This window comes from Aulonocara sp. 'chitande type north' Nkhata Bay, linkage group LG17 (assembly GCF_057382095.1).
Source record: "Aulonocara sp. 'chitande type north' Nkhata Bay isolate Kocher_YH1m ecotype deep benthic linkage group LG17, A_spYH_male_GT1.1, whole genome shotgun sequence".
Lineage (NCBI taxonomy): Eukaryota > Metazoa > Chordata > Actinopteri > Cichliformes > Cichlidae > Aulonocara > Aulonocara sp. 'chitande type north' Nkhata Bay.
This window is the reverse complement of record NC_141360.1, coordinates 6,268,070-6,289,816: the sequence shown is the minus strand read 5'-3', so window position 1 is coordinate 6,289,816 and position 21,747 is coordinate 6,268,070. Positions and strand designations below refer to the sequence as shown.

Here is a 21,747-nt window from a genome sequence, read left to right as displayed (position 1 = left end):
CTGAAGAGCATTACCTGCAAAGGTAACATGCTAACACAGCCTTTGTCCTCTGCCATCAGGACAAAGGCTGTTTGCGTTTAGACTATAACAATGACACCCTTCAGGGTCAAAGTGGATCCTTCTCAAGGCAGAGGGACCAAGACTCAGCCGCAGTGGTAAGAATACCTGTACTGCCTCACAAAGTCAGAGAGTACTAACAAAAACAAGTCTGTTGAGTTTGTTTAGTTTGTTGGTCTATAATACGGTCGGAATGTTTTCCGTCATACTACATGGAACAACGCTTCATAACACTTTTATGAAAATGTTTGATGAAATTGACAAGATCAAAATTAAAATCACAATCGCACGGATTTAAAAAGAAGAATAAACATGAATAAACAGGGTTATAGTTGGTATGGTTCAAGGTTCAAGGTTCTTTATTTGTCACATGCATAGTTATACAAGTATAACACACAGTGAAACGTAGCCTGACACGCTCCTCGACATGTGCAAAAAATAAAAAATAAAAAAAATAAAAATTGGGGGGGGGGGTGTGTAGAGGAAAAACATTGTATATATATAAATATATATATATATATATATATATGTGTGTGTGTGTGTGTGTGTGTGTAGTATATACATTGGGTGAATGTGCAGTAGTAGCAGCAAGCAGGTGAATTCTGTACATTAATATGAATAGACATCTGACTATTTTACAGGATACACAATATAAACATATTTAAAATTAAAGGAATTGAAATGTACATTGTGCCTTGGTTTAGTGTCTGGAAGAGTCCTGACTCAGTCAATTATAGATGATGTGAGAGGGCGGGTGTGTGTGTTTAGGGCACGGATGGCTTGGGGATAGAAGCTCCTCTTGAGTCTCTCTGTCCTTGCCCGGAAGATGCGGAACCTTCTACCAGATTGCAGAAGTTGGAACAGTTTGTTGCCAGGATGGGACGGGTCCTTCAGTATCTGCGCTGCTCTAGTCCGGCATCTCCTGGTGTAGGTGTCCTGAAGCGGGGGGAGAGCAATCCTGCAGCAGCGTTCTGCTGTACGGATCACTCTCTGGAGAGCTTTTTGGTCCTTCACACAGCTGTATGCTAATGTAAACAGGTCCTTTTGAGCTGTCATTTGAACTGTGTACCAGTCAAAGCAGTAGTAGCAGCAGGCTGTGAAAGACTTTGAAATCATCAACAACCACAACAACACACACACTGTTAAATATACACCTGTGCAACAGGCGAGAAAAGTAATGCTCACACATGCGGGCGTGGATTGTAGTTACTTTGTAGTTACTTTGTATTATGTGGGTTGTTATAAGACAAGGAAGCGTTCTTCTGGCTGTTATACATCATATTAAATGGGAGGATGTGGATCGCTTCCCTTTCCCATGACAGGGTCCCCTGGGAGTTGCGTGACCTACGGTGGAGATCACATTCCCAATAGCCCTTTCAGTGTTGTCGTGGCAGCCACACTGGACCTTAGCAAGGTCAAGGTGACAGGCCTGTGAGACAGTTTGTACCTCTGTCATTGTTCTTGTACATCCACACCTTCTGACACCAAACCTCAGCCTATATAAAGCCTAGTTATAACCTATGAAACTATTATTTGCTTTTAAATGTTTGCCTAAGCATGAATGTTTTTACGATGATTTTTTTTTACCCCTTGTACAGTTGCCAGTATATTGATGTTTTAATTTAATTATTTTAAATGAATCTAAGCTTTTCAAGCAGATCAGAGGTGTCAGTGTATTTTTCTTTGGTGTTCTCATCAAAGTGCTCATATACAGGTAAACATGTTCAATTCACGGAGCATCATTGGTTTTGATCTCAATATTGCCTCTTCATCATGGCTTGTGGGTCAGGAGAAAGCAAACAGGCCATGAGGGACTATCAGAAAGTTCAGATCCAGCTGGAGAACCTGGAGACGAGTGTTTGAGACCGCTGTAAGAAGGAGTTCACAGGTAACTTCCTCTTTTTCTTCTGAACCGAGCTTTCGCTGTTGTGGCCCCCAGATTATGGAATAAGCTGTCCATCCATATTAGGCTGGCCCCAAGACTTGAAATGTTCAAATCACTTTTAAAAACACCTTTTTTTCCAAAGGCTTTTTAGGAGAAGCACCAGAGTCAGCTTGTAGTCAGTTTTAGTCAGTAGATGGTCACTCTTAATCTTTTTTTGTTAATTTTATTCATTGTATATTTTAATGTCTATTTTACTCATGTTTTATTATTTGATATATACTGATTTATTTTTTATCTTCTTTTTTCATTTATGTATTTATTTTATTGTTATTTAGATATTTTTCTTTGTCTGCTTAATGTATGGTTTTTAACTGTTATCTCTGTTTTTTATTATTGGAAAGCACTTTGGTCAACTATGTTGTTTTTAAAGTGCTCTATAAATAAAGTTGGATTGGACTTTTACATCTTGTGAAAGTAAGACGAAACCTTAATTCCTCTTTTTAGACTGGATGACAGAGATGATGGACATGTTCAATGCTTTGCTGGGCTCTGGGATTGCTTTCCTGGATTACCAAACATATGCTGAGCGCATTTTCTTCCCGGGGCACCAGGAGTCCCAACTGGGACAAGCTCTGGATGTTTCAGAAAGTTGTAGGCAGACGGTTGAGCAAGGGCTGATTTCTTTGTCCAATTTGCTGAACAGTAAACCTTTTCTCACCAAGGTAAGCCTCCACAGCTACCTTTGATTAAATCTTTATTTATGTATTTGTTTTATTTATGCCGCCTACATTTGCTGAGCAAGTCCCTACGCAGTCCACCGACATCAGAGTGTCTGACTTCATACATATCATACGTGTTGATTGACTGTTGGTTCTATTTTGTTGCTACTACTCTCCAATGTCAGCTTTACTGGTCTTGACATAAACGAGGAGGATTTTTCATACACAGATTAAGTAACTTCATATTCTCACCATTACAAAAATGCAGTAATCACAAAAATCACTTACATTTTATTGGGAGTCAAATTAAAATAAAAAAGCAAGATTAAAATAAACACCTTGTTGAAGATTGAGGGTAACCGGTAAGATTATTTGGCACAAAACAAGTTGTGGAGAGAAGCTGAATCATTAGAAATATAGATGTTGAGGCGCTTCTGATTCTGTGATTGACATTAGGTTTATCATGTCACCATCATGACCATACCATGCTAGCTATATAAAGAGTCTATGATTTATATAAAAATGTAATTCATTGCAGAGTCTCACCTATGACTCACCTTCAGCTGAAAACAGTCCTGGGATTTCTAGCAGCACTGTGTTTTTGAAAGTAGCTAATCAAACCTTGGCCTGCTCCACAAACATGTCCTACTATCCAGACCCTGAGTTTATCAGCTTCACAGCCACAAGGACAAGAAACAGTGTTCACATCACTATACGGGTAATGCATGTTTTAAATCGCACATTCACAAACATGTGACATCAGCTCGTAGAACATCAGTCTTTGCTTGTGTTGTTGTTTTAGAAAAAGGCAGATAAACTGGAAATGACAACAGCAGAGTTATCAGTGTGGGGCGTTCAAGACAGTAAGGAATACTGCTGCGCCATGGAAACAAACAAAACCAGTGATGAGACTCACTCTTTCACTTGTGAGGTTAAAAACCCACCCGACGTTGAATTTCAGCTGTTGTTGGTAAATCTTTCTTTCATACTAACACGAGGCACTGTTTATGGACAGACAAACATACCTATCCAGTCTTTAAGACTGACATCAATAGCCATTTCTGGGTCCAAACTCCACTTCAGGTCCCAAAGTCAAACAAACACTGCGGCATCACTGAGAGTTAAAAACTGTCTAAATTCTTTCATTGTTCAGATTAAGAAGATACAAAGCATTAAAACACTTTAAAAACACAACAGCCTTAATTAACATGGAGAGGTTTGGACCAGGAAGCAGGGTTCATACGTCATCAATTAAAGACTGGATCATTGTGATAAGAGCTCCACAACATTATTTACAGCCTGTTTCACATCATGATATTTACTGTATGAATAATATTTTGAAAATCTCTGACCTGCTGCTCTATTGAGACTTTCCTTAATGTTTTCTAGATAAAGTATGGTAGCAGGACCGTAAGCCTCAGTAAGCCTCGGCCTTCATCACACCTTCTATTGCTGCTTTTGCTGTTGATACCCTGTGTTATTGCTGGTACGTGATTTTGATACATCAGCTTTTTATTTTATGACTAGGATTTTTTTTCTTAGTTTCAGTGTCACTGAAAACATTGTATTGCATTGTACCAGAAATACTTTGTAGAGCCGACACTAATGCTAGAGTTATAGTTCGTTTAGCTGTTAGCTATAGATTCCTTTTAGGGAATCAGGCTCCAAAGGAACAATGGCCTTTCAATGGTTTATTTTGCATAGCCAGTTAAGTGTGTCCGATACCTGGTTAATTGTCCTTAACTGCTTGTTAAAAGTCCTAAACAAAAGAGCTATACAAATGATAATTAACCTCCTTGGCACAAGCTATCAGTCCTTTCAAACTGGGCTGTCTAACATGTTACATAGATGTTTTTAAAGCTACATTCACGTGTCACAAGTTTCCAAAGTGGTTAGTGAGACAGATTTTATTAGTTTTTATGCCATTTGAAGCCCCATTTGTGTCTACTCTCAGAATGAAACCAAGGACCTTTTGTTTATTAGGCAAGTGTGTAAACCCCTACACCTACACTATAGAGCCACAGACAACTCTCTAGTCTTCTGCTTGGTTTAAATCAGTTACCGTTTGTAAATCAGTTACTGTTAATCACAGTTAATGTGACAAAACTATTCAGGAAAAAACATGCATACATAATGTTTATCATGACTCTGGTCTTACGTAGCCTATCAACACAATGTTCATGTGGTCATGTGATTGGCTTGATATAAGGTGCGGTAGGCTGAAGACAGCTTCAACCATCTGTTTGTTGAAAAATAGTAAAGCGACCGCACCACATTTTCTAGTTAACAGCATTGTAACGATAGAAATAGTAATTAGTTAGATTACTTGTTACTGGAAAAAGTAACGTTAGTAACACCGTTATTGAGGCGATCGTGGCTCAAGAGTTGGGAGTTCGCCTTGTAATCGGAAGGTTGCCAGTTCGAGCCCCGGCTTGGACAATCTCGGTCGTTGTGTCCTTGGGCAAGACACTTCACCCATTGCCTACTGGTCAGAGGGCCCGGTGGCGCCAGTGTCCGGCAGCCTCGCCTCTGTCAGTGCGTCCCAGGGTGGCTGTGGCTACAATGCAGCTGCCATCACCAGTGTGTGAATGGGTGGATGACTGGATGTGTAAAGCGCTTTGGGGTCCTTAGGGACTAGTAAAGTGCTATATAAATACAGGCTCTTTACCATTTACCACTGCTAACTAGGCGGCTCATTCTCTTTCTGTGAAGATATACAGTAACACATCTCGAGTTCACCTTAAATATGTATAAACCAAATTCTAATGGATTGTTAACACAATCCCAATCCTACACGCCTACGTAGTTTTATCAGAATTAATTCAAAACCATGTTTACAGACAGAATAACACAGATGCATGTAAACATGTCCCAAAACATAACTGCCCCTAAATACAGTATTTACAGATTCAGATGAAACCTGAAAGGCATTTCACGCTGGGAGTGAAATTTTGTGCTAACCTTTGTTTTTGTCCCTTTAACTTCCTGTGTTTATGCTGACCATGTTTAAAGTACAAATCAGCTTTGGTTTCTTAGGTGATGCAGTGGGAAACAACATTATTTAACAAATCAAATAGGGACTATTATTAAAAATGAAAAATGGATTAAATGTACTGTATGCAGAGAGTGGAACCAATGAGGCTGATTAAGATGGTTACAAGCTTTCTCTGGGGCTACTATGAACATTTATAATAGTTACTTTTGCTGTTTACTGTAGTTAATTTAATTCAAATAGATGGTAAATAAATGTGTGTGCACAGACTGCTAACCCCCCCCCCCCCCCCCCCACACACACACACACACACACACACACACATCTAACCATCCTTTTCAGGGCATATGTACGACAGGAGAACATTAATCATGTTCTTAATAATGGGAGGTTGTGGGTGGAGTTCTTGGGGCAGGTGGTGGGCAATGACCATCTCCCAGGCATTCACCAGATGGACATTCAGTCCTTTGAATATGGCCTTGAGCACTTTGAGTTGCTGCAGCGTGTACCAGTCACTGTTAGTGGATGAGTGAAGGAAACATGTTAAAGATTTGGGGTTTCCGGTCCGAATAACCACCAGTGTGTCTGGAGCCCTGGACAGCAGCCGCACCACTGCCCTGCGGATGGACAACATCCGCCGGATGTAGAACTCCAAGGGAAAAGTGGCAAAGTGTGCCCAGATTCCAAGTACTACAACGGTTTTGCTGCCTCCAACCATGTTGTCTAACTCGTTGGCAATATAATGCATCTCAATGGCTGGGACAGTAGTGCTCCGGAGAGGAGGACCGTGGCAGCGGTACTTCACCATGATGTTGTGTGTAAAGTTCAGGGCCATGAAAGGTCCAGCTTGTTTCTCACTATTCAGGTCAAACTCCTTGAGATCTGAAAGTATTACAGAGGAAATAATGCGTGTGATAAGGTGTCTAAAGAAAATCAGAGGGGTGCCTGAAAGGGTTGTGGGGTAGTTACCTGGTAGTGTTGCTGTAAGGTGTTCAAACCACTGCCTAATGGTGGAGTCTCCATACATATGAACCACCTTGCCTTTCAGGCACTGAGTGATGGCCGAGGAAGTGTTGAACTGATGAATTTTTGTGCCACCTAGTCCTCGCCAAACATCTTGGTAGTAATAGCCCGAGGGTCCAGACTCCTCACTGCTGCTCTTCTCCTCTGACTGTCCTGAGAACAAGTCAACAGACACGCTATATGACTATTTTTGAGTTATTAACAAGAAAAGACCCAAACAAAATCTTTCCTTTACCTGTATGAGTGAATGAAATCTAATATTACTTATAATTTTAATTTTATAAGACAGCTAGTTTGCTGTAGTTTTCTAACCTCACTCAAGTTGAAGTACAGTTAGTTTGTTTATGACTTTTTTAGTCCCAAAAAATATAAGTGCAGTACACTGGTGATTACCTAATTTAAATGTTTACCATCCACTGTTGAAGATCATCTTATCATGCATTTATGCACCACTATGACTACTGCTGCTGTTATTAGATCACTTCCTGGAAGTCCCATCCCTTTCATGTGCAATCTTAGAAACGTGGCGTCAAACCATTCTGGATGGCTTTATTTTGACCTCCAGTGACACTGTAAGGAAACTTGGAGTCATGTCCCTCAATGCACATATTAAACAAATATGTATGACTGTTTTCTTGCATTAGTGCAGTATCTCAAAAATGAGAAATCCTGTCTCAGACTGATATGGAAGAATTAGTTAATGCATTTATTAATTCTAGACTGGACTACTGAGATTCATTAATATCAGGATTGCCTAAAAATTAGAGATGGCACGATACCACTTTTTTATGTCCGATACCGATACCGATATCATAAATTTGGATATCTGCCGATACTGATATGAATCCGATATAGTGTTTTTTAATCAACAAAACATTTTTTTAATATCTTGCTGCATTTTGTATAAGTTTATACTCAAGTTTAAATAAATAACAACACTAAAGCTATTCTGTTATACCTGTATGTAAAAAATACACTGCACCCAAAATATTTCATAGTTCAGCAAAACCAATCAATCTAATAAACTTAAACCTACTCCATCCTCCCTATTCTGGTATTTTAAAGAGTACTTAGCAGAAATATTAAGCAACCTAACTAATAGGGTTGCAAACTCCCAGCAAAAAAAATAGGGAGCCACCCTCCACCTCATGATGCTTAATCGATATAATCAAATTTAATTTGATGCAGGGGGGAAAATGCACAGAAATAAATTATTTTTCAAGAATAATTAAATAGATTCAACATCTTTCTTCAACAGAATTGCACACTGCACAGATGGTATCTTCCCAAAGGAAAAAGTAGTATAGCTTACTAGGGTATATTAGACTTAACAGTTACTATATAACTGTTACTGTTACTATTTTTTAACTACACAGACATATCTGACCCAAAATAAGTGCAAGGGAACAGAATGGGACATCCAGGGAGCAATCTATAACTAATTACATTTTTGAAAATGGGCTTAAGATGCACAAAAAGACAACACTCAAGAAGACGGATCAGCCTAATATAAATCAGTTGAGGTCAGTTCCCAGAACTTTCTGATCATACCTCACATTCTTATAATAAACCTCTTTATTCTGGGAATAAGAACTGTTGAAGTTCATTTCATCCACATGTTATGAACTATCCATACAGAGGAAAAGTTACACTGTTAGTAGTTAATTCAAAATCCATAAACTATTAAATGTTCTACAAATGTTTATTTAATATAGGTGTTAACATCTGGCTTTACCTTTCATTCTTGGAAAAATGGTGACACCTGCAGGTCCTGAAGCTCGAATGGAGACTTTCAAGTTGACGCCACTGAGGCAAAGCACACACAATAAAAGTTCTTAAGAAAAGTTTAAAAGTTTTTTAAACTAGAAATTTATTAGAGACGGCAGGCAGCAAAAACAGATTAAATCATATTAAACATTAAATAGTTGACAGGGAAACTGGCTAACACACAACAATGAAGCATTTTCCAGGTGGAGAAAAAGATAGTTCCCTCTTTTTGCTGTGGAGAGTAAAACAAAGAAAAAGATTGACTTTTATACTTTTACACTAAGGACATAAACGAAATCTTCACCTCTTAAAAAGCTTCTCCATGGTTGTGATGCTTTGTTGATATCCTCCATTGAAGTAATTCATTCTGGCATCACAACTCAGGTTATCTGGCTTGTAGCAGAACCAGGGCTCGCCTGTATGGAGGTCAGTGTAGTTGCACAGAGACTTCTGGGTTGGACGCAAACATATGTTACAGGTGGTAGTTTCAGTGACTGAGCCTGACTGGAAGACGCTCTTAAAGAAAATCCTGTCAGGGTGTTCTCTGTTCAGCCTGCGCAGCTCCATGACTGCCTCACTGGGGTGAACCAGTGTCACCTGTAGAAAACAGACTCAGAGTTTTGCAACCAGTTTTCAGATAAATACCTATAATTACTACAACCTTTGAATACAGCATCTTGATTCATCATCCCAGTAAGGAAATCCCAGAAAGTTGATTCTGTTCATCTGGATGTTTTCAGTGGGAGAAATGTTTCGTCACTCACCCAAGTGACTTTTTCAGTCTCAGCTGACTGCAGGTTTCCCCAACCTTATAAAAAGAGCATCTCCATGAAACTGAAGAAGTCACTTGGGTGAGTGACGAAACATTTCTCCCACTGAAAAAACTACATACAGATAAATGGAATCAACTTTTGGGGAATTTGCATTTCTGGTTGGTGGTAAGTAATTCATTCAGATTATATGTTGGCAAAAAGAAACAGTGCCAATGGAAAGAAAACGTTACCTTTTGTCATGGTCAGCATTCCATTCCCCTGGTTCAAGTAGCATTAAAGACTAACTGTTTAGTAAGGGCTATTTACAGTGGGTGGAGATACACAGATGCCTACGTAATCTTAGGCATCTTTGTATGCCGAAGCCGCTGCAATGAGCTGCGGCCGCAAGGCGGTTGGTGCCTGCCGTGGTGGTAATCCCCGAACCAAATGGTGGACACCAGAGGTGAAGGGGAACCACCAGGCTGAAGAAGGAGTCCTATCGGGCTTGGTTAGCCTGTGGGACTCCGGAGGCAGCCGACAGGTATCGACAGGCCAAGCGGAATGCGGCTCGGGCAGTGGCTGAAGCAAAAACTCGGGTGTGGGAGGAGTTCGGAGAGGCCATGGAAAAAGACTTTCGGACTGCCTCGAAGAGATTCTGGCAAACCGTCAGACGTCTCAGGAGGGGAAAGCGTTGTTCTACCTGCACTGTGTATAGTGCTGGCGGAGCGCTGCTGACGTCGACTGAGAAAATTGTCAGGCGGTGGAAGGAATACTTCGAGGACCTCCTTAATCCCACTGACACGTCTTCCGAGGAGGAAGCAGAGTCTGGGGATGAGGGGAATGACCCGCCAATTTCCGGGGGCGAGGTCACTGAGGCAGTTAAACAACTCCTTGGTGGCAGAGCCCCTGGTGTTGATGAGGTCCGCCCCGAGTTCCTGAAGGCTCTGGACGTTGTAGGGCTGTCCTGGTTGACACGCCTCTGCAATGTTGCGTGGAGATCAGGGGCAGTACCTGTGGACTGGCAGACCGGGGTGGTGGTCCCCATCTTCAAGAAAGGGGACCGGACGGTGTGTTCCAACTACAGGGGGATAACACTCCTCAGCCTCCCTGGGAAAGTCTATGCCAGGGTGCTGGAAAGGAGAGTTCGTCCGTTAGTCGAACCTCGGATACAGGAGGAACAATGCGGTTTTCGTCCTGGTCGCGGAACACTGGACCAGCTCTTTATCCTCTCCAGGATACTTGAGGGTGCATGGGAGTTTGCCCAACCAGTCTACATGTGTTTTGTGGACTTGGAGAAGGCATTCGACCGTGTCCCTCGGGGTGTCCTGTGGGAGGTGTTGCGGGAATATGGGGTGTCTGGCCCATTGCTACGGGCCATTCGATCCCTATACAACCGTTGCAAGAGCTTGGTTCGCATTGCCGGCAATAAGTCGGACTCGTTCCCGGTGGGTGATGGGCTCCGCCAGGGCTGCCCTTTGTCTCCGGTTCTGTTCATAATTTTTATGGACAGGATTTCTAGGCGCAGCCAAGTGGCGGAGGGCTTTCGCTTTGGTGGCCTCAGAATCTCATCTCTGATTTTTGCAGATGATGTGGTTCTGTTGGCTTCATCGGGTGAGGGCCTCCAGCTCGCACTGGAGCGGTTCGCAGCCGAGTGTGAAGCAGCGGGAATGAGGATCAGCACCTCCAAATCTGAGGCCATGGTTCTCAGCCGGAAAAGGGTGGAGTGCCCACTCCGGGTCGGGGATGAGTTCCTGCCCCAAGTGGAGGAGTTCAAGTATCTCGGGGTCTTGTTCGCGAGTGATGGGAGAAGGGAGCCGGAGATCGACAGACGGATTGGGGCTGCAGCTGCAGTAATGCGGACGCTGCACCGGTCCGTCGTGGTGAAGAGGGAGCTGAGTGTAAAAGCGAAGCTCTCAATTTACCGGTCGATCTACGTCCCTACCCTCACCTATGGCCACGAGCTGTGGGTAGTGACCGAAAGAACGAGATCGCGGATACAAGCGGCAGAAATGAGCTTCCTCCGAAGGGTGGCTGGCCTCTCCCTTAGAGATAGGGTGAGAAGTTCGGCCATCCGGGAGGGGCTCAGAGTAGAGCAGCTGCTGCTCCACATCGAAAGGAGCCAGCTGAGGTGGTTCGGGCATCTGACAAGGATGCCCCCTGGGCGCCTCCTGGGTGAGGTGTTCCAGGCATGTCCCACCGGGAGGAGGCCCCGGGGCAGACCCAGGACACGCTGGAGAGATTATATCTCTCGGCTGGCCTGGGAACGCCTTGGTATTCCCCCGGATAAGCTGGAGGAGGTGGCTGGGGAGAGGGAGGTCTGGGCCTCTTTGCTTAGGCTGCTGCCCCCGCGACCCGGCCCCGGACAAAGCGGATGAAGATGGATGGATGGATGGATGGAGATACACAGCCCATATGGAAAAGATATATATAAATCTTATAAAGTTTGTATCTGTCTTGTGTGAAACTTGTATGAAAAGCATATAAGAGTGAAAACAGATATAAGATCCCTTGAAAAATTATATAATGAAACTTGTATGTTTTGGATACTTACTAAAACAATGTATGAAAGTAATGAGAAAGTGGCCACTTTCATGAGTAAATAATGTAAGCCTTATATGATTTACTCATGAAAGTGGCCACTTTCATGAGTAATCACATATAAGTTTTTACTATTTCTTTTCCATATGGGAGCAAACGGCCTTGGGTTGGAATTTAACCCATCTGCTGTTAGAATTGTCTAACAGCTATGGTTCAGTGGAAAAGATGAGTTGGCTCTATTTCATAAGCAAGCTATGATCATTAAATATTTGCAGCAAAGGTCTGTTGGGGAAGCAGCAAAATAATTTGTTTTGTAACAGATAGAATTCTTGTTTCTGTTAAAGCATATTTTGTCATCCAGCTCAAACCCAAGCTGGTGGAGACTCTGGAGGAAATAATTTGTTTTTAAAGCTTCAGCTATTGGCATTGAGGTCATGACCATACCTTGCTAGTTAGCAAGGAGCACCATACTTTGCATTCATTACATGGGCTTACTACAAACATGCTAACTTTAGTGCTAATAGTTTTCTCCTACTGCAGAAACTGAACACGATCTTGAAGTATAACCCGGAACCACATTCCCCCTCCATTACAGTTTCCATTAACACAAAAATAAGCAATATAAACATCACAATCTATGAGAACTTTGGAAGTCAGTCTCAGTTCCTTTTGGGGAACACATTTTTGCGGCACCTCCTCATTAGTTTCTTTTTTCACCCCCAGATTGCTGCTCAGTATTGCATAAGAATGAAGTGACTGTTTGGTCTTAGCATTTGTCCTAATGTCAGTAGCTAAAAGTAGGGGTAACAGACTTTATGTGCAAATTTGAGAAGTAGGTTTCTTTATGCCAACGGCAACAGGAAGCTAACATTTTACATCAGCTTGAAACATTACTTTACTATTAAGTCTTTGTCTAGAGAAATGGGAAGATGTATTTTTCTAAACATTCCAGTGACTGAAAAAAAAAGAAAGATGGGATGTTGACATTTCCAATGCCTTCAACCACATGTAAAATGATATATTTTCTTAATCACCTGGACTTGTGCACTTCCTTTCCAGAGTAAAAAGAATACAGCTGTGTAGGAGCCATTGAGATGATCCACCACTTCTCCTGCAACACCCGCACCGATAGTTGGGCTGTGCAGCCGGGCAAGTAAAACGTCTCCTCCAAACTTTTTTGGACGGCCCTGAAAGTCCTTCATGTTAATCATAACCTCCAGCTTATCTCCTATTCGCCACTGGCCCCCTCCCCTCTTTGGAAGAATGGTGAAGGTGCTGTGGTCTGGATCACTGGTCTTTTCCAGGGAAAGAGGAAATGATAAAGGTGGCGTTTCAGGCCAAGTAATAGACTCTAGCAGGAGGTCTTCTTCTTGAGCCTCCTTAGGGGACAGCGGTTTTAACTTGCAGAAGTCATAATGCATGTCAGTAGACAGGGTAACAGCGGCAGGCCTTGAGAATATGCTGATGGTCTTCATTTTATTCTGAAACTGCAATATTAATCATTGAATTAAAACATGCAATACAATTCAGTACACCTAAGAATCAACATGTTCCATTATCCAGTTTAAGACAATGAAATCTGAATAGGGCTCTGAGAGTTGGAAACAAAAACATTTCATACAAAGCAAAAGTTGCAGATTTTGAAGCTGCTTAGTTGCCATGGTAAATTTTAAAAAGAGGTAAATACTAAACATAGTTGAAAACTGTTAAAAATTCTTCTCATGTGATAAGACAACAAAGCTTTTCTTTGTACATAAATGAATAAATCAAAATCCTTAAAATATATGCATTACCAATTTAACTAAGCCAAGAAATATACAGATACAGATTACACTCAGCTCTCTATGATAAGGCAAACTAAATGCAGTTGTATCAAATGCAAAATGTGGTTACTGGCAGAAATGTTGCCTTTCAGAAAATCACCAGGATTTGAATCTTATAATACCAATGTTTATAATGTGAGATACAAAATTGATTTAAATTTGGAGGGACTAATCAGCACTCTCCAATGAGTTGATTTTACCATAAACCTCACATACAAGGCTACATTAATTACTAGCTTACAACAGGGTTGCCAGGTCAGGGTGACACATTCTTCCTAACAAGAACTAAAGGACTAAAAAAAAAAATTAAATAGAAGTAAATAAAAAAGTAAGTTTAAAAAGTAAAAAAAGTTATCTCGTGTTGCAGATTAAATATTAGTATATTTAGTATTTTTGCACCACCAACAAGATGATTGTCGAAGGGCTACATCCAAAAACATGACTATTGTGGGGAGTGGTTTGTGGCTCCGCTGCAGGGGAGGGGTAGAGCAGTGGGTTTTCAGGGTGTGGTGAAAGATGGAGGCTGATTCACACACCTGACCTCATCATCTAATCATGTCTCCCCTTTTAAGGATGTTTCTGGGAGAGTGGTGTGTGCTACTTTAAAACGGGAAAATAAAGGATCTTTAAAAACTACAATGCTGTGGTCATCGGATCGCTCATTGTCACATTTACCTATTTAATCTAAAACCTATATAGCAGATGAAAGTCATGTGAAAGCACTGTATGACCTGAGAATTGCATCTGGCTCTTCATATGGACATCTGACACATCATACCTACATTATTCATTTAATCTTTTTTTCAACACAAAAAACTGTAGTCACTAATTAGAAAAACACAAGTTCTTACCTCCAGGGTGTTCGTGATAAATAACACCAGGAAAAAAAGAGTGAAGAAAAGGAAAATCCAGGCACATTTTGGGAGTCTAGTAAAGGCCTGTCGTTTACAAACTTGGAACTTCATGATTGGTAAACAGTCCACATCTCCGGCTGCAGTGTTGCACTATGACCAGTTCACCAGATACTAGATTTTATGAATGAAATTAAAACAAAAACAATAACAAAGTATATGTTAAAAAACAAAACAAAATGCAGTTGCAAATCCTCTCTCAATTACAAACTGTTTAATTACTGAAACCAATATATTCTGTTAAACTGACACTATTATTATTTTTTATTGACTCATCAGAATATGCAGCTGTGGAGGACGAAAATCTTGATGTAAGTAGCAGTTAATGTGTAAAGAGTTGTAAAGACAGAAACATTTTTTGATTTATCAAACAAGTGGAAAAGAAAAGTCTGGTAGAGATCGTAGAAATAAATTCTCCCTAATACATGTCCTCGGTTCAGACGTGTGTCAAAGATGTACACGTCTACAGTTTAAGGAACAAATGAGTAAGACACAAGCAGAAGTGATAACGGCAATATTTTTCTGTAGAAAAATGTCACACAGCGTAAAATCGCACAAAATCCTCTACAAAGCACACAAGTACATTAATAATGTATTGTAATGCTAAACGAATCTCATTTTTACATTTACTTCTCAAGTCTATAGCACATCTTACCTCGACGGAGAAGATTCTTTTAGTGAGAACCAGCGCTGAAGCTCATTGCATTGATTTGCTGTTTTCCCAGTTGTGACACAATGAATCAAAGACATACCAAAAGTTAATTATTATCCAAGAGCGACTGTACTCTGTCCACTGCAAATTAATGCAAAGGGGAAAATGCAAATCTTCCCCTGAGTCCCTGGTAGTCTTTTTCTTGGCCCACCCTGTTAAATTTACTGAAGTATGATGTTTATACTAACCTTACACTTTGTAAATTTATAACATAAACAAAAAAAATCAGAGTGAAGTCATACTCTTTCACAGCACTGCAGTTGTGCTCAATCCTGCTCTGATTCTTTCTCCTCACTCAAATGTTTCTGGTAAAAATCTCTGTGTTGGTGCGCGCACATCTTGTCATGGTTTTAATTGAATATGTAGGAAAAGAGTTCATTAATCCTGTTCTTAATAGTGGGTGGTGGTGGGCGGATGCTGTGGGCCAAGCTCATCTGCCAGGCGTCCACCAGATGGACATTTAGTCACAGTTAGTAATTGCCTCATCAAAGCTTTGTGGTTTACAGTCCGAATGACTACCAGTGTGTTTGGAGCTGTGGATAGCAGCTGCACCATCGCCCTGTGGATCCTCTGCAGCAGGATGTACTCAGGATGTGCTACATCATAGTGAGAGACAGTTGAGATAGCTTTCTTAGGTTGCCGAAAAAAGAATTACATCTAACTGTCACTAACTGTAACTCATGCATGTTATGTTATCTGCCTACGCATGAAGGGCCGTGAACCCTGACATATAAAACTGTGTATCTAAGTGCTTCCTCTTTTAGATCGACACGGAAGGTAGTATTGTGTACATCTCCACATGCATGTGCTTAATAAATGATTGTTGATTGACTGGACCTGCTCTGAGTATTGGTTGTTTGTTCTCAGCCCAACATCAAAGAATTCGGGACAAGAGGGAAAAGGTTAAGCTGCAGTGTGTGAATAAAAATCTAATTGGTGTTAGAAAGATTCAAGGTAGTTCTGCTTTAAGGTGTTCAAACCACTGCCTGATGGTAGAGTGCTGAGCTGAGGACCTGTGCCACCTAGTGGTCTCTGCAGAGACTGGTTACTGGAGAACCAACAAGCCAGGTGTTTTAACACAGGTGCACGTCATTGCACGATCTTCTCATGCAAAGTGGCATGTATTACAAATGAGCAAGCACAGCTGACTGGTGTTTCATCGGAAACGGTGGCTAAAGTGCTGTCATACAGATTCTTAGAAAAGATCCCAGTAACCACATTGGAAATTGCAACATCCCCAAAAAAGAAAAAGTGCAAGAGCAGCTCATCGTCATGCTGCTGAAACTGTCAGCGCAGGATGTGATCAGACTCAAGAATATTCTGTCAGTGATTACAGAGAGAAGGATATGGAGTCAGTCCATAAACCACGAGAGCGAATGTACATTTGTCAGTTGTGTGCTGCAAAAAGAGCCAGACACTTATAAAAAATAATAGTTTGGTTATCCTTCATCATATTATTGAATGACAGGCAAGTACAAGTGTGCCTACAAAGGGCAGAGGTCTGACCCTTACTGTATCCAATCAGTCCTCATCTCTGGTTGATTTTTGTGGTTGAGTAAAAGGAGGGGGAAAAAAAAACAAAGCGAAAATTATTTAAGTGACATAAACAAACCGACAAGTCTTTGAGTAGGTATAACAGAAATTCGGTCCACTAAGAAATTCTCTGAAATAGATCAGCTATTAACTGAGGCCCCAACAAGAGTTTGGACCTTTTCTAACATAATGTCAATATTTGAATAGATTTTGACTCCACTGTCTGGCACCACAGTTACCCTTAAAAAGAGCACATAAGTGTTTTCAGTCTCAGGGCACATGTCTCTCTGCTGATGGTAAAACTTTTCTGCCCTAATTTAACCAGCTGCATTTTTACGATAGCTGCCTGTTTAGACCTAGTTCATGTGAATGTTGTTCAGCCAGTCCACTGAGCCATTTGTTGGGCCATGAGTCAATGCTGACATCACAGTTTAAATTAATTGCATAGTTCATTTTAAAATTGTAGTTTTTTTTTTCTTTTTTTGTTGCTGTTTTTAAAAATTGCAGCTGTTAAATTTGAATGTTTGGATTTTAAAAAATCGATAGATCGATGGAATTTAAGGTAGTTCAAACAGCAGATAGTTTCACAGTGTTTGCACTGACAGCAGATTTGAACATTGTGTAAAATATAAATAAAAGCAGAATGCAATGATCTGAGGATCTCACAAATCCATATACACAATAAAACAAATCATGAGGAATATTAAATTTTTCAACTGAAACATTTACTATGTAATGAAAAATGTTAGACTATTTTGAATTTGATGGCAGCAACACATCACAATAATGTTGAAATGAAGGAAACAAAAAGACTGGAAAAATAAATGGTACTGAAAACCAGCGGGGGTTTTGCTGTTAATTAGGTAAAATGCCATCAGGTCAGTTCGTAGGATGATTTGCTCCTCCAAATATCGAAACAGAGCTAAATGCCCCCCAAAAGATGAACTATTACATTCCAATCTAATTCAAACTAAATCTATAGTAAGTTTGCATTGCTTTCATCTTTAACCCATTTATCGTTGGGTTGTACAGAATACAGGGGATGGACAAAAGATTTTAAACACTCTTTGTTGCTATAGCTATTTGCTGGTTAGTGTGTTTTCTTAAACTCTCTCTCTCTCTCACACACACACACACACACACAGAAATCATGTGTACTACCCCAAAAAACTCTCTTGAATCATTGCTGTTAGACACGATGACAAGGTTAGATATAAAACTTGAAATGATTTAAGGCTAAACACACCAAAGCTGACATGCTGCTTTATTACAGAGCAGCAGATTGGACCTTGCTCAGCTGAGTCTGGGCCACACTCTGCTTGTGAATGTGGAACAGCATAAAGGATCTCTGCAGTAGTTAAGTTATTATCCGACAGATCTGGGCTGTTTCCCTTGAGCCAAATGGACTTCCTCAAGTGAAGTGTTTTCTACCTCAAAGGCTCATCAGTTTACACTGGAATCCATTTTTTGTTTATTAAATTTAATTGCCATTATGATTACACAAGTTTGTACTGATTTTAGCTTTAACATCCAGTCTGGATCAGATTTTGCACTTGTGCAATTATTTTGCAACTCTCATAAGTCCATGTTTTATTCACAACAGAACACAGAAAACATGTCAAATGTTAGTTTTGAATTTGATGAGAGCAAAAAAGAGGACAGGTTTGGCCAGTGTTTACCACTGTGCAGCATCCCCTCTTCTTTCAATGAGAGGTTTGCACTGCAGATTCTTCTACTGTGATGATATGCTGCAGTATGCAGTTTAGCATTGTGTTGCTGAAATATGAAAGGCCTTCCTTGAAGAGGAGGTTGCTAAAACTTGTGTATAAGCTTTCAGTAGTGATGGTGCCTTTTCAGATGTGCAAGCTGCCACTTCCATAGGCACTAATGCACTCCCATACTACCAGAGATGCAGGCTTTTGAACTGAGTACTGATAATGAGCTAGATGGTTGGTCTCCTTTTTAGTCCAGAGCAGGGGGCAGATCTAGAGAAAATTTTTAGGGCATCATGAAAATCAGATGGAGTAGCAAAATACAAGCAATTTCTATACACATTCTTTAATATGTACTATATATGGTTAAAATATATAAAGTGCAGTAAGTATATTCATGTTTCATATAGACTGACTTTCTTATTAAAATTAGCCCAAATAATAAAACATTTGAGTTATATGTAAAAAAAAAGATATAAATGAAATGAATTTATGAACCATAAATGTCAGTTTATTTAACAAATAAGCATACAGCCAAAAAAGTATAAAGTCCAGAAAGCCAAATGAGGTGGATCGATTAAAAATGAATTTAAAATTAAGACATTAGGGGAAAAAAAACAGCATTTAGCCTACACTGACATTTGACATACTCTCTCAACTTTTCTGAAATTTTGATGTTGATGTATTGATGTGATATCATTTTTAGGAATGTGTGCTTCCTAACAGGCTCTGCTCCCCATGCATATCAATGATCCTTTGGCCAATGTTACAGCTCAGTGCTTTTCCTTTTTTGAACTAGTTTTACCATCACATGTTGGCCGATATCAAAGTCTGTCAGTTCTCAGTCCTGATGAAACATGATCTTTTTATTAACTTTATTGCTGTTGTTCACACATGAAACCATGGCCCACCAATTCAATTCAATTTTTTTATACAGCACCAAATCACAACAACAGTCGCCTCAAGGCGCTTTATATTGTAAGGTAGATCCTACCAGAGGTGGGACCAAGTCATTGTTTTGCAAGTCTCAAGTAAGTCTCAAGTCTTTATCCTCAAGTCTCAAGTCAAGTCTCAAGTAATGTCAGGCAAGTCAGAGTCGAGTCTCAAGTCACAAGTCTGAAACTTTGAATTTCAAGTCCTTTCGAGTCTTTAAAAAAAAAAACAACGAAAAAATAATGTTGCAGTTATATGCTAAATGTAAATATTAGACCATGTAATTTTAAATCTGTGTTTTTCTCAACACATGACAAAAGTGAACGTAGAAAATATACACAAATTGTGAAATTGCACCTCTTTAAAATGCAGCTCAATTAAACTTAGCTCCAAGAATAATTTTCACCGACAGTTCTGAGATAAGCTGCATGTTATTCTTGGATGCGCTTGTAGGACCAGCTTTAAAATCGCATGACAAAAATATCATACACATTAAAAAAAACTGTATCACCAACGTAGCCTGGACAACATTTGCTAGTTAGATGAAGTCAGCTATCTCATTGTAGCATATTTATATGCATATTTATAATCATACGGTTCTTGGAGTGAGTGCATACACTCATGAAGTTTAGTAACTTCAGGTCACTGCAACAAGCCCAGGTACAGTTTACCGACGGATGGGTACAGGACCTTGAAATGCACCGTGTAGAACGAAAGACCATCGTACGTATCATAAGTTTACCAGTCTCACAAATTGTCGTCATAAATACACATTCATTAACCGTTTATTAATAGGACCTTTGAGCTCAACGGTAATTAATTAGCAGTGGAAATAATTTCTGGTACCTGAAGGAAACGGTTTCCAAGGCCTAATCCGTGGATCGACTTCCTTCGAGGCGTGGACGTCTATCAGCAGAGAATGTACCTTCACCTATCAGCAGAGAATGTCCCTTAGTCTGTAACACAGTCAAATATATTCTCAAGTAATATTCAAGCATGCCATTCAGCGTGTTAGTACGAGCTCGGGAGCAGCTTGGGAGAACAAGAAAACAGAGACTGCTTTAGATTGTCTTCCCAAATTGACTCAACTTTATTCACAAGTACAACAGTTTATATAGAGGGTAAAATTCATGAGACAGCAGATTTATCAGTTTAAACCAGTACAGACCAAGATAAGGCAGCGTCTTCCTGCCCTTGGGTGAAGAAGCATCCTTTGTGTAGTGTATCAGTTCAGCTACAATTGTGATTATCTCAGCGACATATTTTCAAGGCACAAAACGAAGAGTTCTTACATTAGTGAAATCTGAAACAAACCATTTGGCCTTCAACAGGCGTCTAAAAGATTAAGAAACTAATGTAGCTGAGGGAGTGATCTCTGTGGTATTTCAACCTTGTACCAGCCTGTGATTCTCACACATCAATTCTTGGGTCAAAGAGAAAAATAACTAAAACAAAGGGGCCTTATTGAATGACAGAGTTTTCCTGCATAATGTCACTATAAAACAATATCCAGTAAATGCTACCATGGTACTAAAATACCTAACAGTACCCATCACAGAAATGTAGCAGTGACAATAATATGGTATGCTGTAATCGTACTGGGCAATTAGTGATACAAAAAACCTGTTTTATCCTGTGAATAAAAGTATATGTTTTTGTCAATGTACCATAATAACAGAAGCGAAACGCAATATTGTGTCAGGACAATTCACTATTTATGCACAATAAATAAAGGAGCATAGCGCGACAGCGCCAGACTTGCTTGTAACCTATATCACTAATTATGTTATGAAAATGACGTATTAACTACTAAAAAACACTGACCTTCGTGTAAATGCTTGGAGCAGACTAACCTGTGAGCTGGAGGGTTCTGGGACGTTATATTTGATCTTTGAATGGCTGCAATCCAGTCGCGTCTTTGTTACTTCGGAAACATGGCTGAACAATTTACAACCGATCTCTTTACCCGTCGGCTTCCCGTGGCTGTCATGCGACCGGCTATTGCAGTTAATGATACAACAGCTTCTTGCCATTTTTGTGTTTCTTTTTATCGCTGTATAACTGATTTTAATTGAAAGCCTGCGTGCGCTAGTACCGCTTGCCACGAGTTCCCAGAATCCTTTGCGGTTCTACCCGTGAATGACGTCACATTTTCAATCTCTATATAATATGCATGTTAAATTTTATATTTGGGGTAAAATATCAAGTCTTTTCAAGTAAACCGGTTCAAGTCCAATTCAAGTCCCAAGTCATTGGTGTAAAAGTCCAAGTCAAGTCACAAGTCTTAGAACATTTTTTCAAGTCAAGTCTAAAGTCATAAAATTAATGACTCGAGTCTGACTCGAGTCCAAGTCATGTGACTCGAGTCCACACCTCTGGATCCTACAATA

General features: G+C 40.2%; 1 protein-coding gene across 2 annotated transcripts; it reads right to left on the bottom strand.

The window, feature by feature from the left end:
- Positions 1-2,932: 2,932 nt before the first annotated feature.
- LOC147309539 (NXPE family member 3-like) lies at positions 2,933-20,904 on the bottom strand. 2 transcript variants are annotated; one of them, XM_086268674.1, is made up of 7 exons: positions 20,204-20,904; positions 14,408-14,581; positions 12,768-13,220; positions 8,748-9,040; positions 8,412-8,482; positions 6,623-6,829; positions 2,933-6,535 (listed from the first exon to the last, which is right to left on the bottom strand). In XM_086268674.1, the coding sequence occupies exons 2-7, from the start codon at positions 14,519-14,521 to the stop codon at positions 5,979-5,981; spliced, it is 1,695 nt and encodes a 564-aa protein (XP_086124800.1). In that variant the 5' UTR covers positions 14,522-14,581; positions 20,204-20,904; the 3' UTR covers positions 2,933-5,978. The 2 variants fall into 2 exon arrangements, with proteins under 2 accessions (XP_086124800.1, XP_086124799.1); XM_086268673.1 differs by lacking the exon at positions 20,204-20,904 and adding an exon at positions 15,123-15,955.
- Between the last annotated feature and the right edge of the window lie 843 nt (positions 20,905-21,747).

Excerpts from the sequence above, each read along its gene's own strand:
- LOC147309539 (XM_086268674.1), bottom strand. The coding sequence starts at position 14,521 with ATGAAGTTCCAAGTTTGTAAACGACAGGCCTTTACTAGACTCCCAAAA. Across the intron at positions 6,830-8,411 it reads CATTTTTCCAAGAATGAAAG|GACAGTCAGAGGAGAAGAGC; the intron begins GTAAAGCCAGAT and ends ACTTGTTCTCAG. Across the intron at positions 6,536-6,622 it reads CCTTACAGCAACACTACCAG|ATCTCAAGGAGTTTGACCTG; the intron begins GTAACTACCCCA and ends TAATACTTTCAG.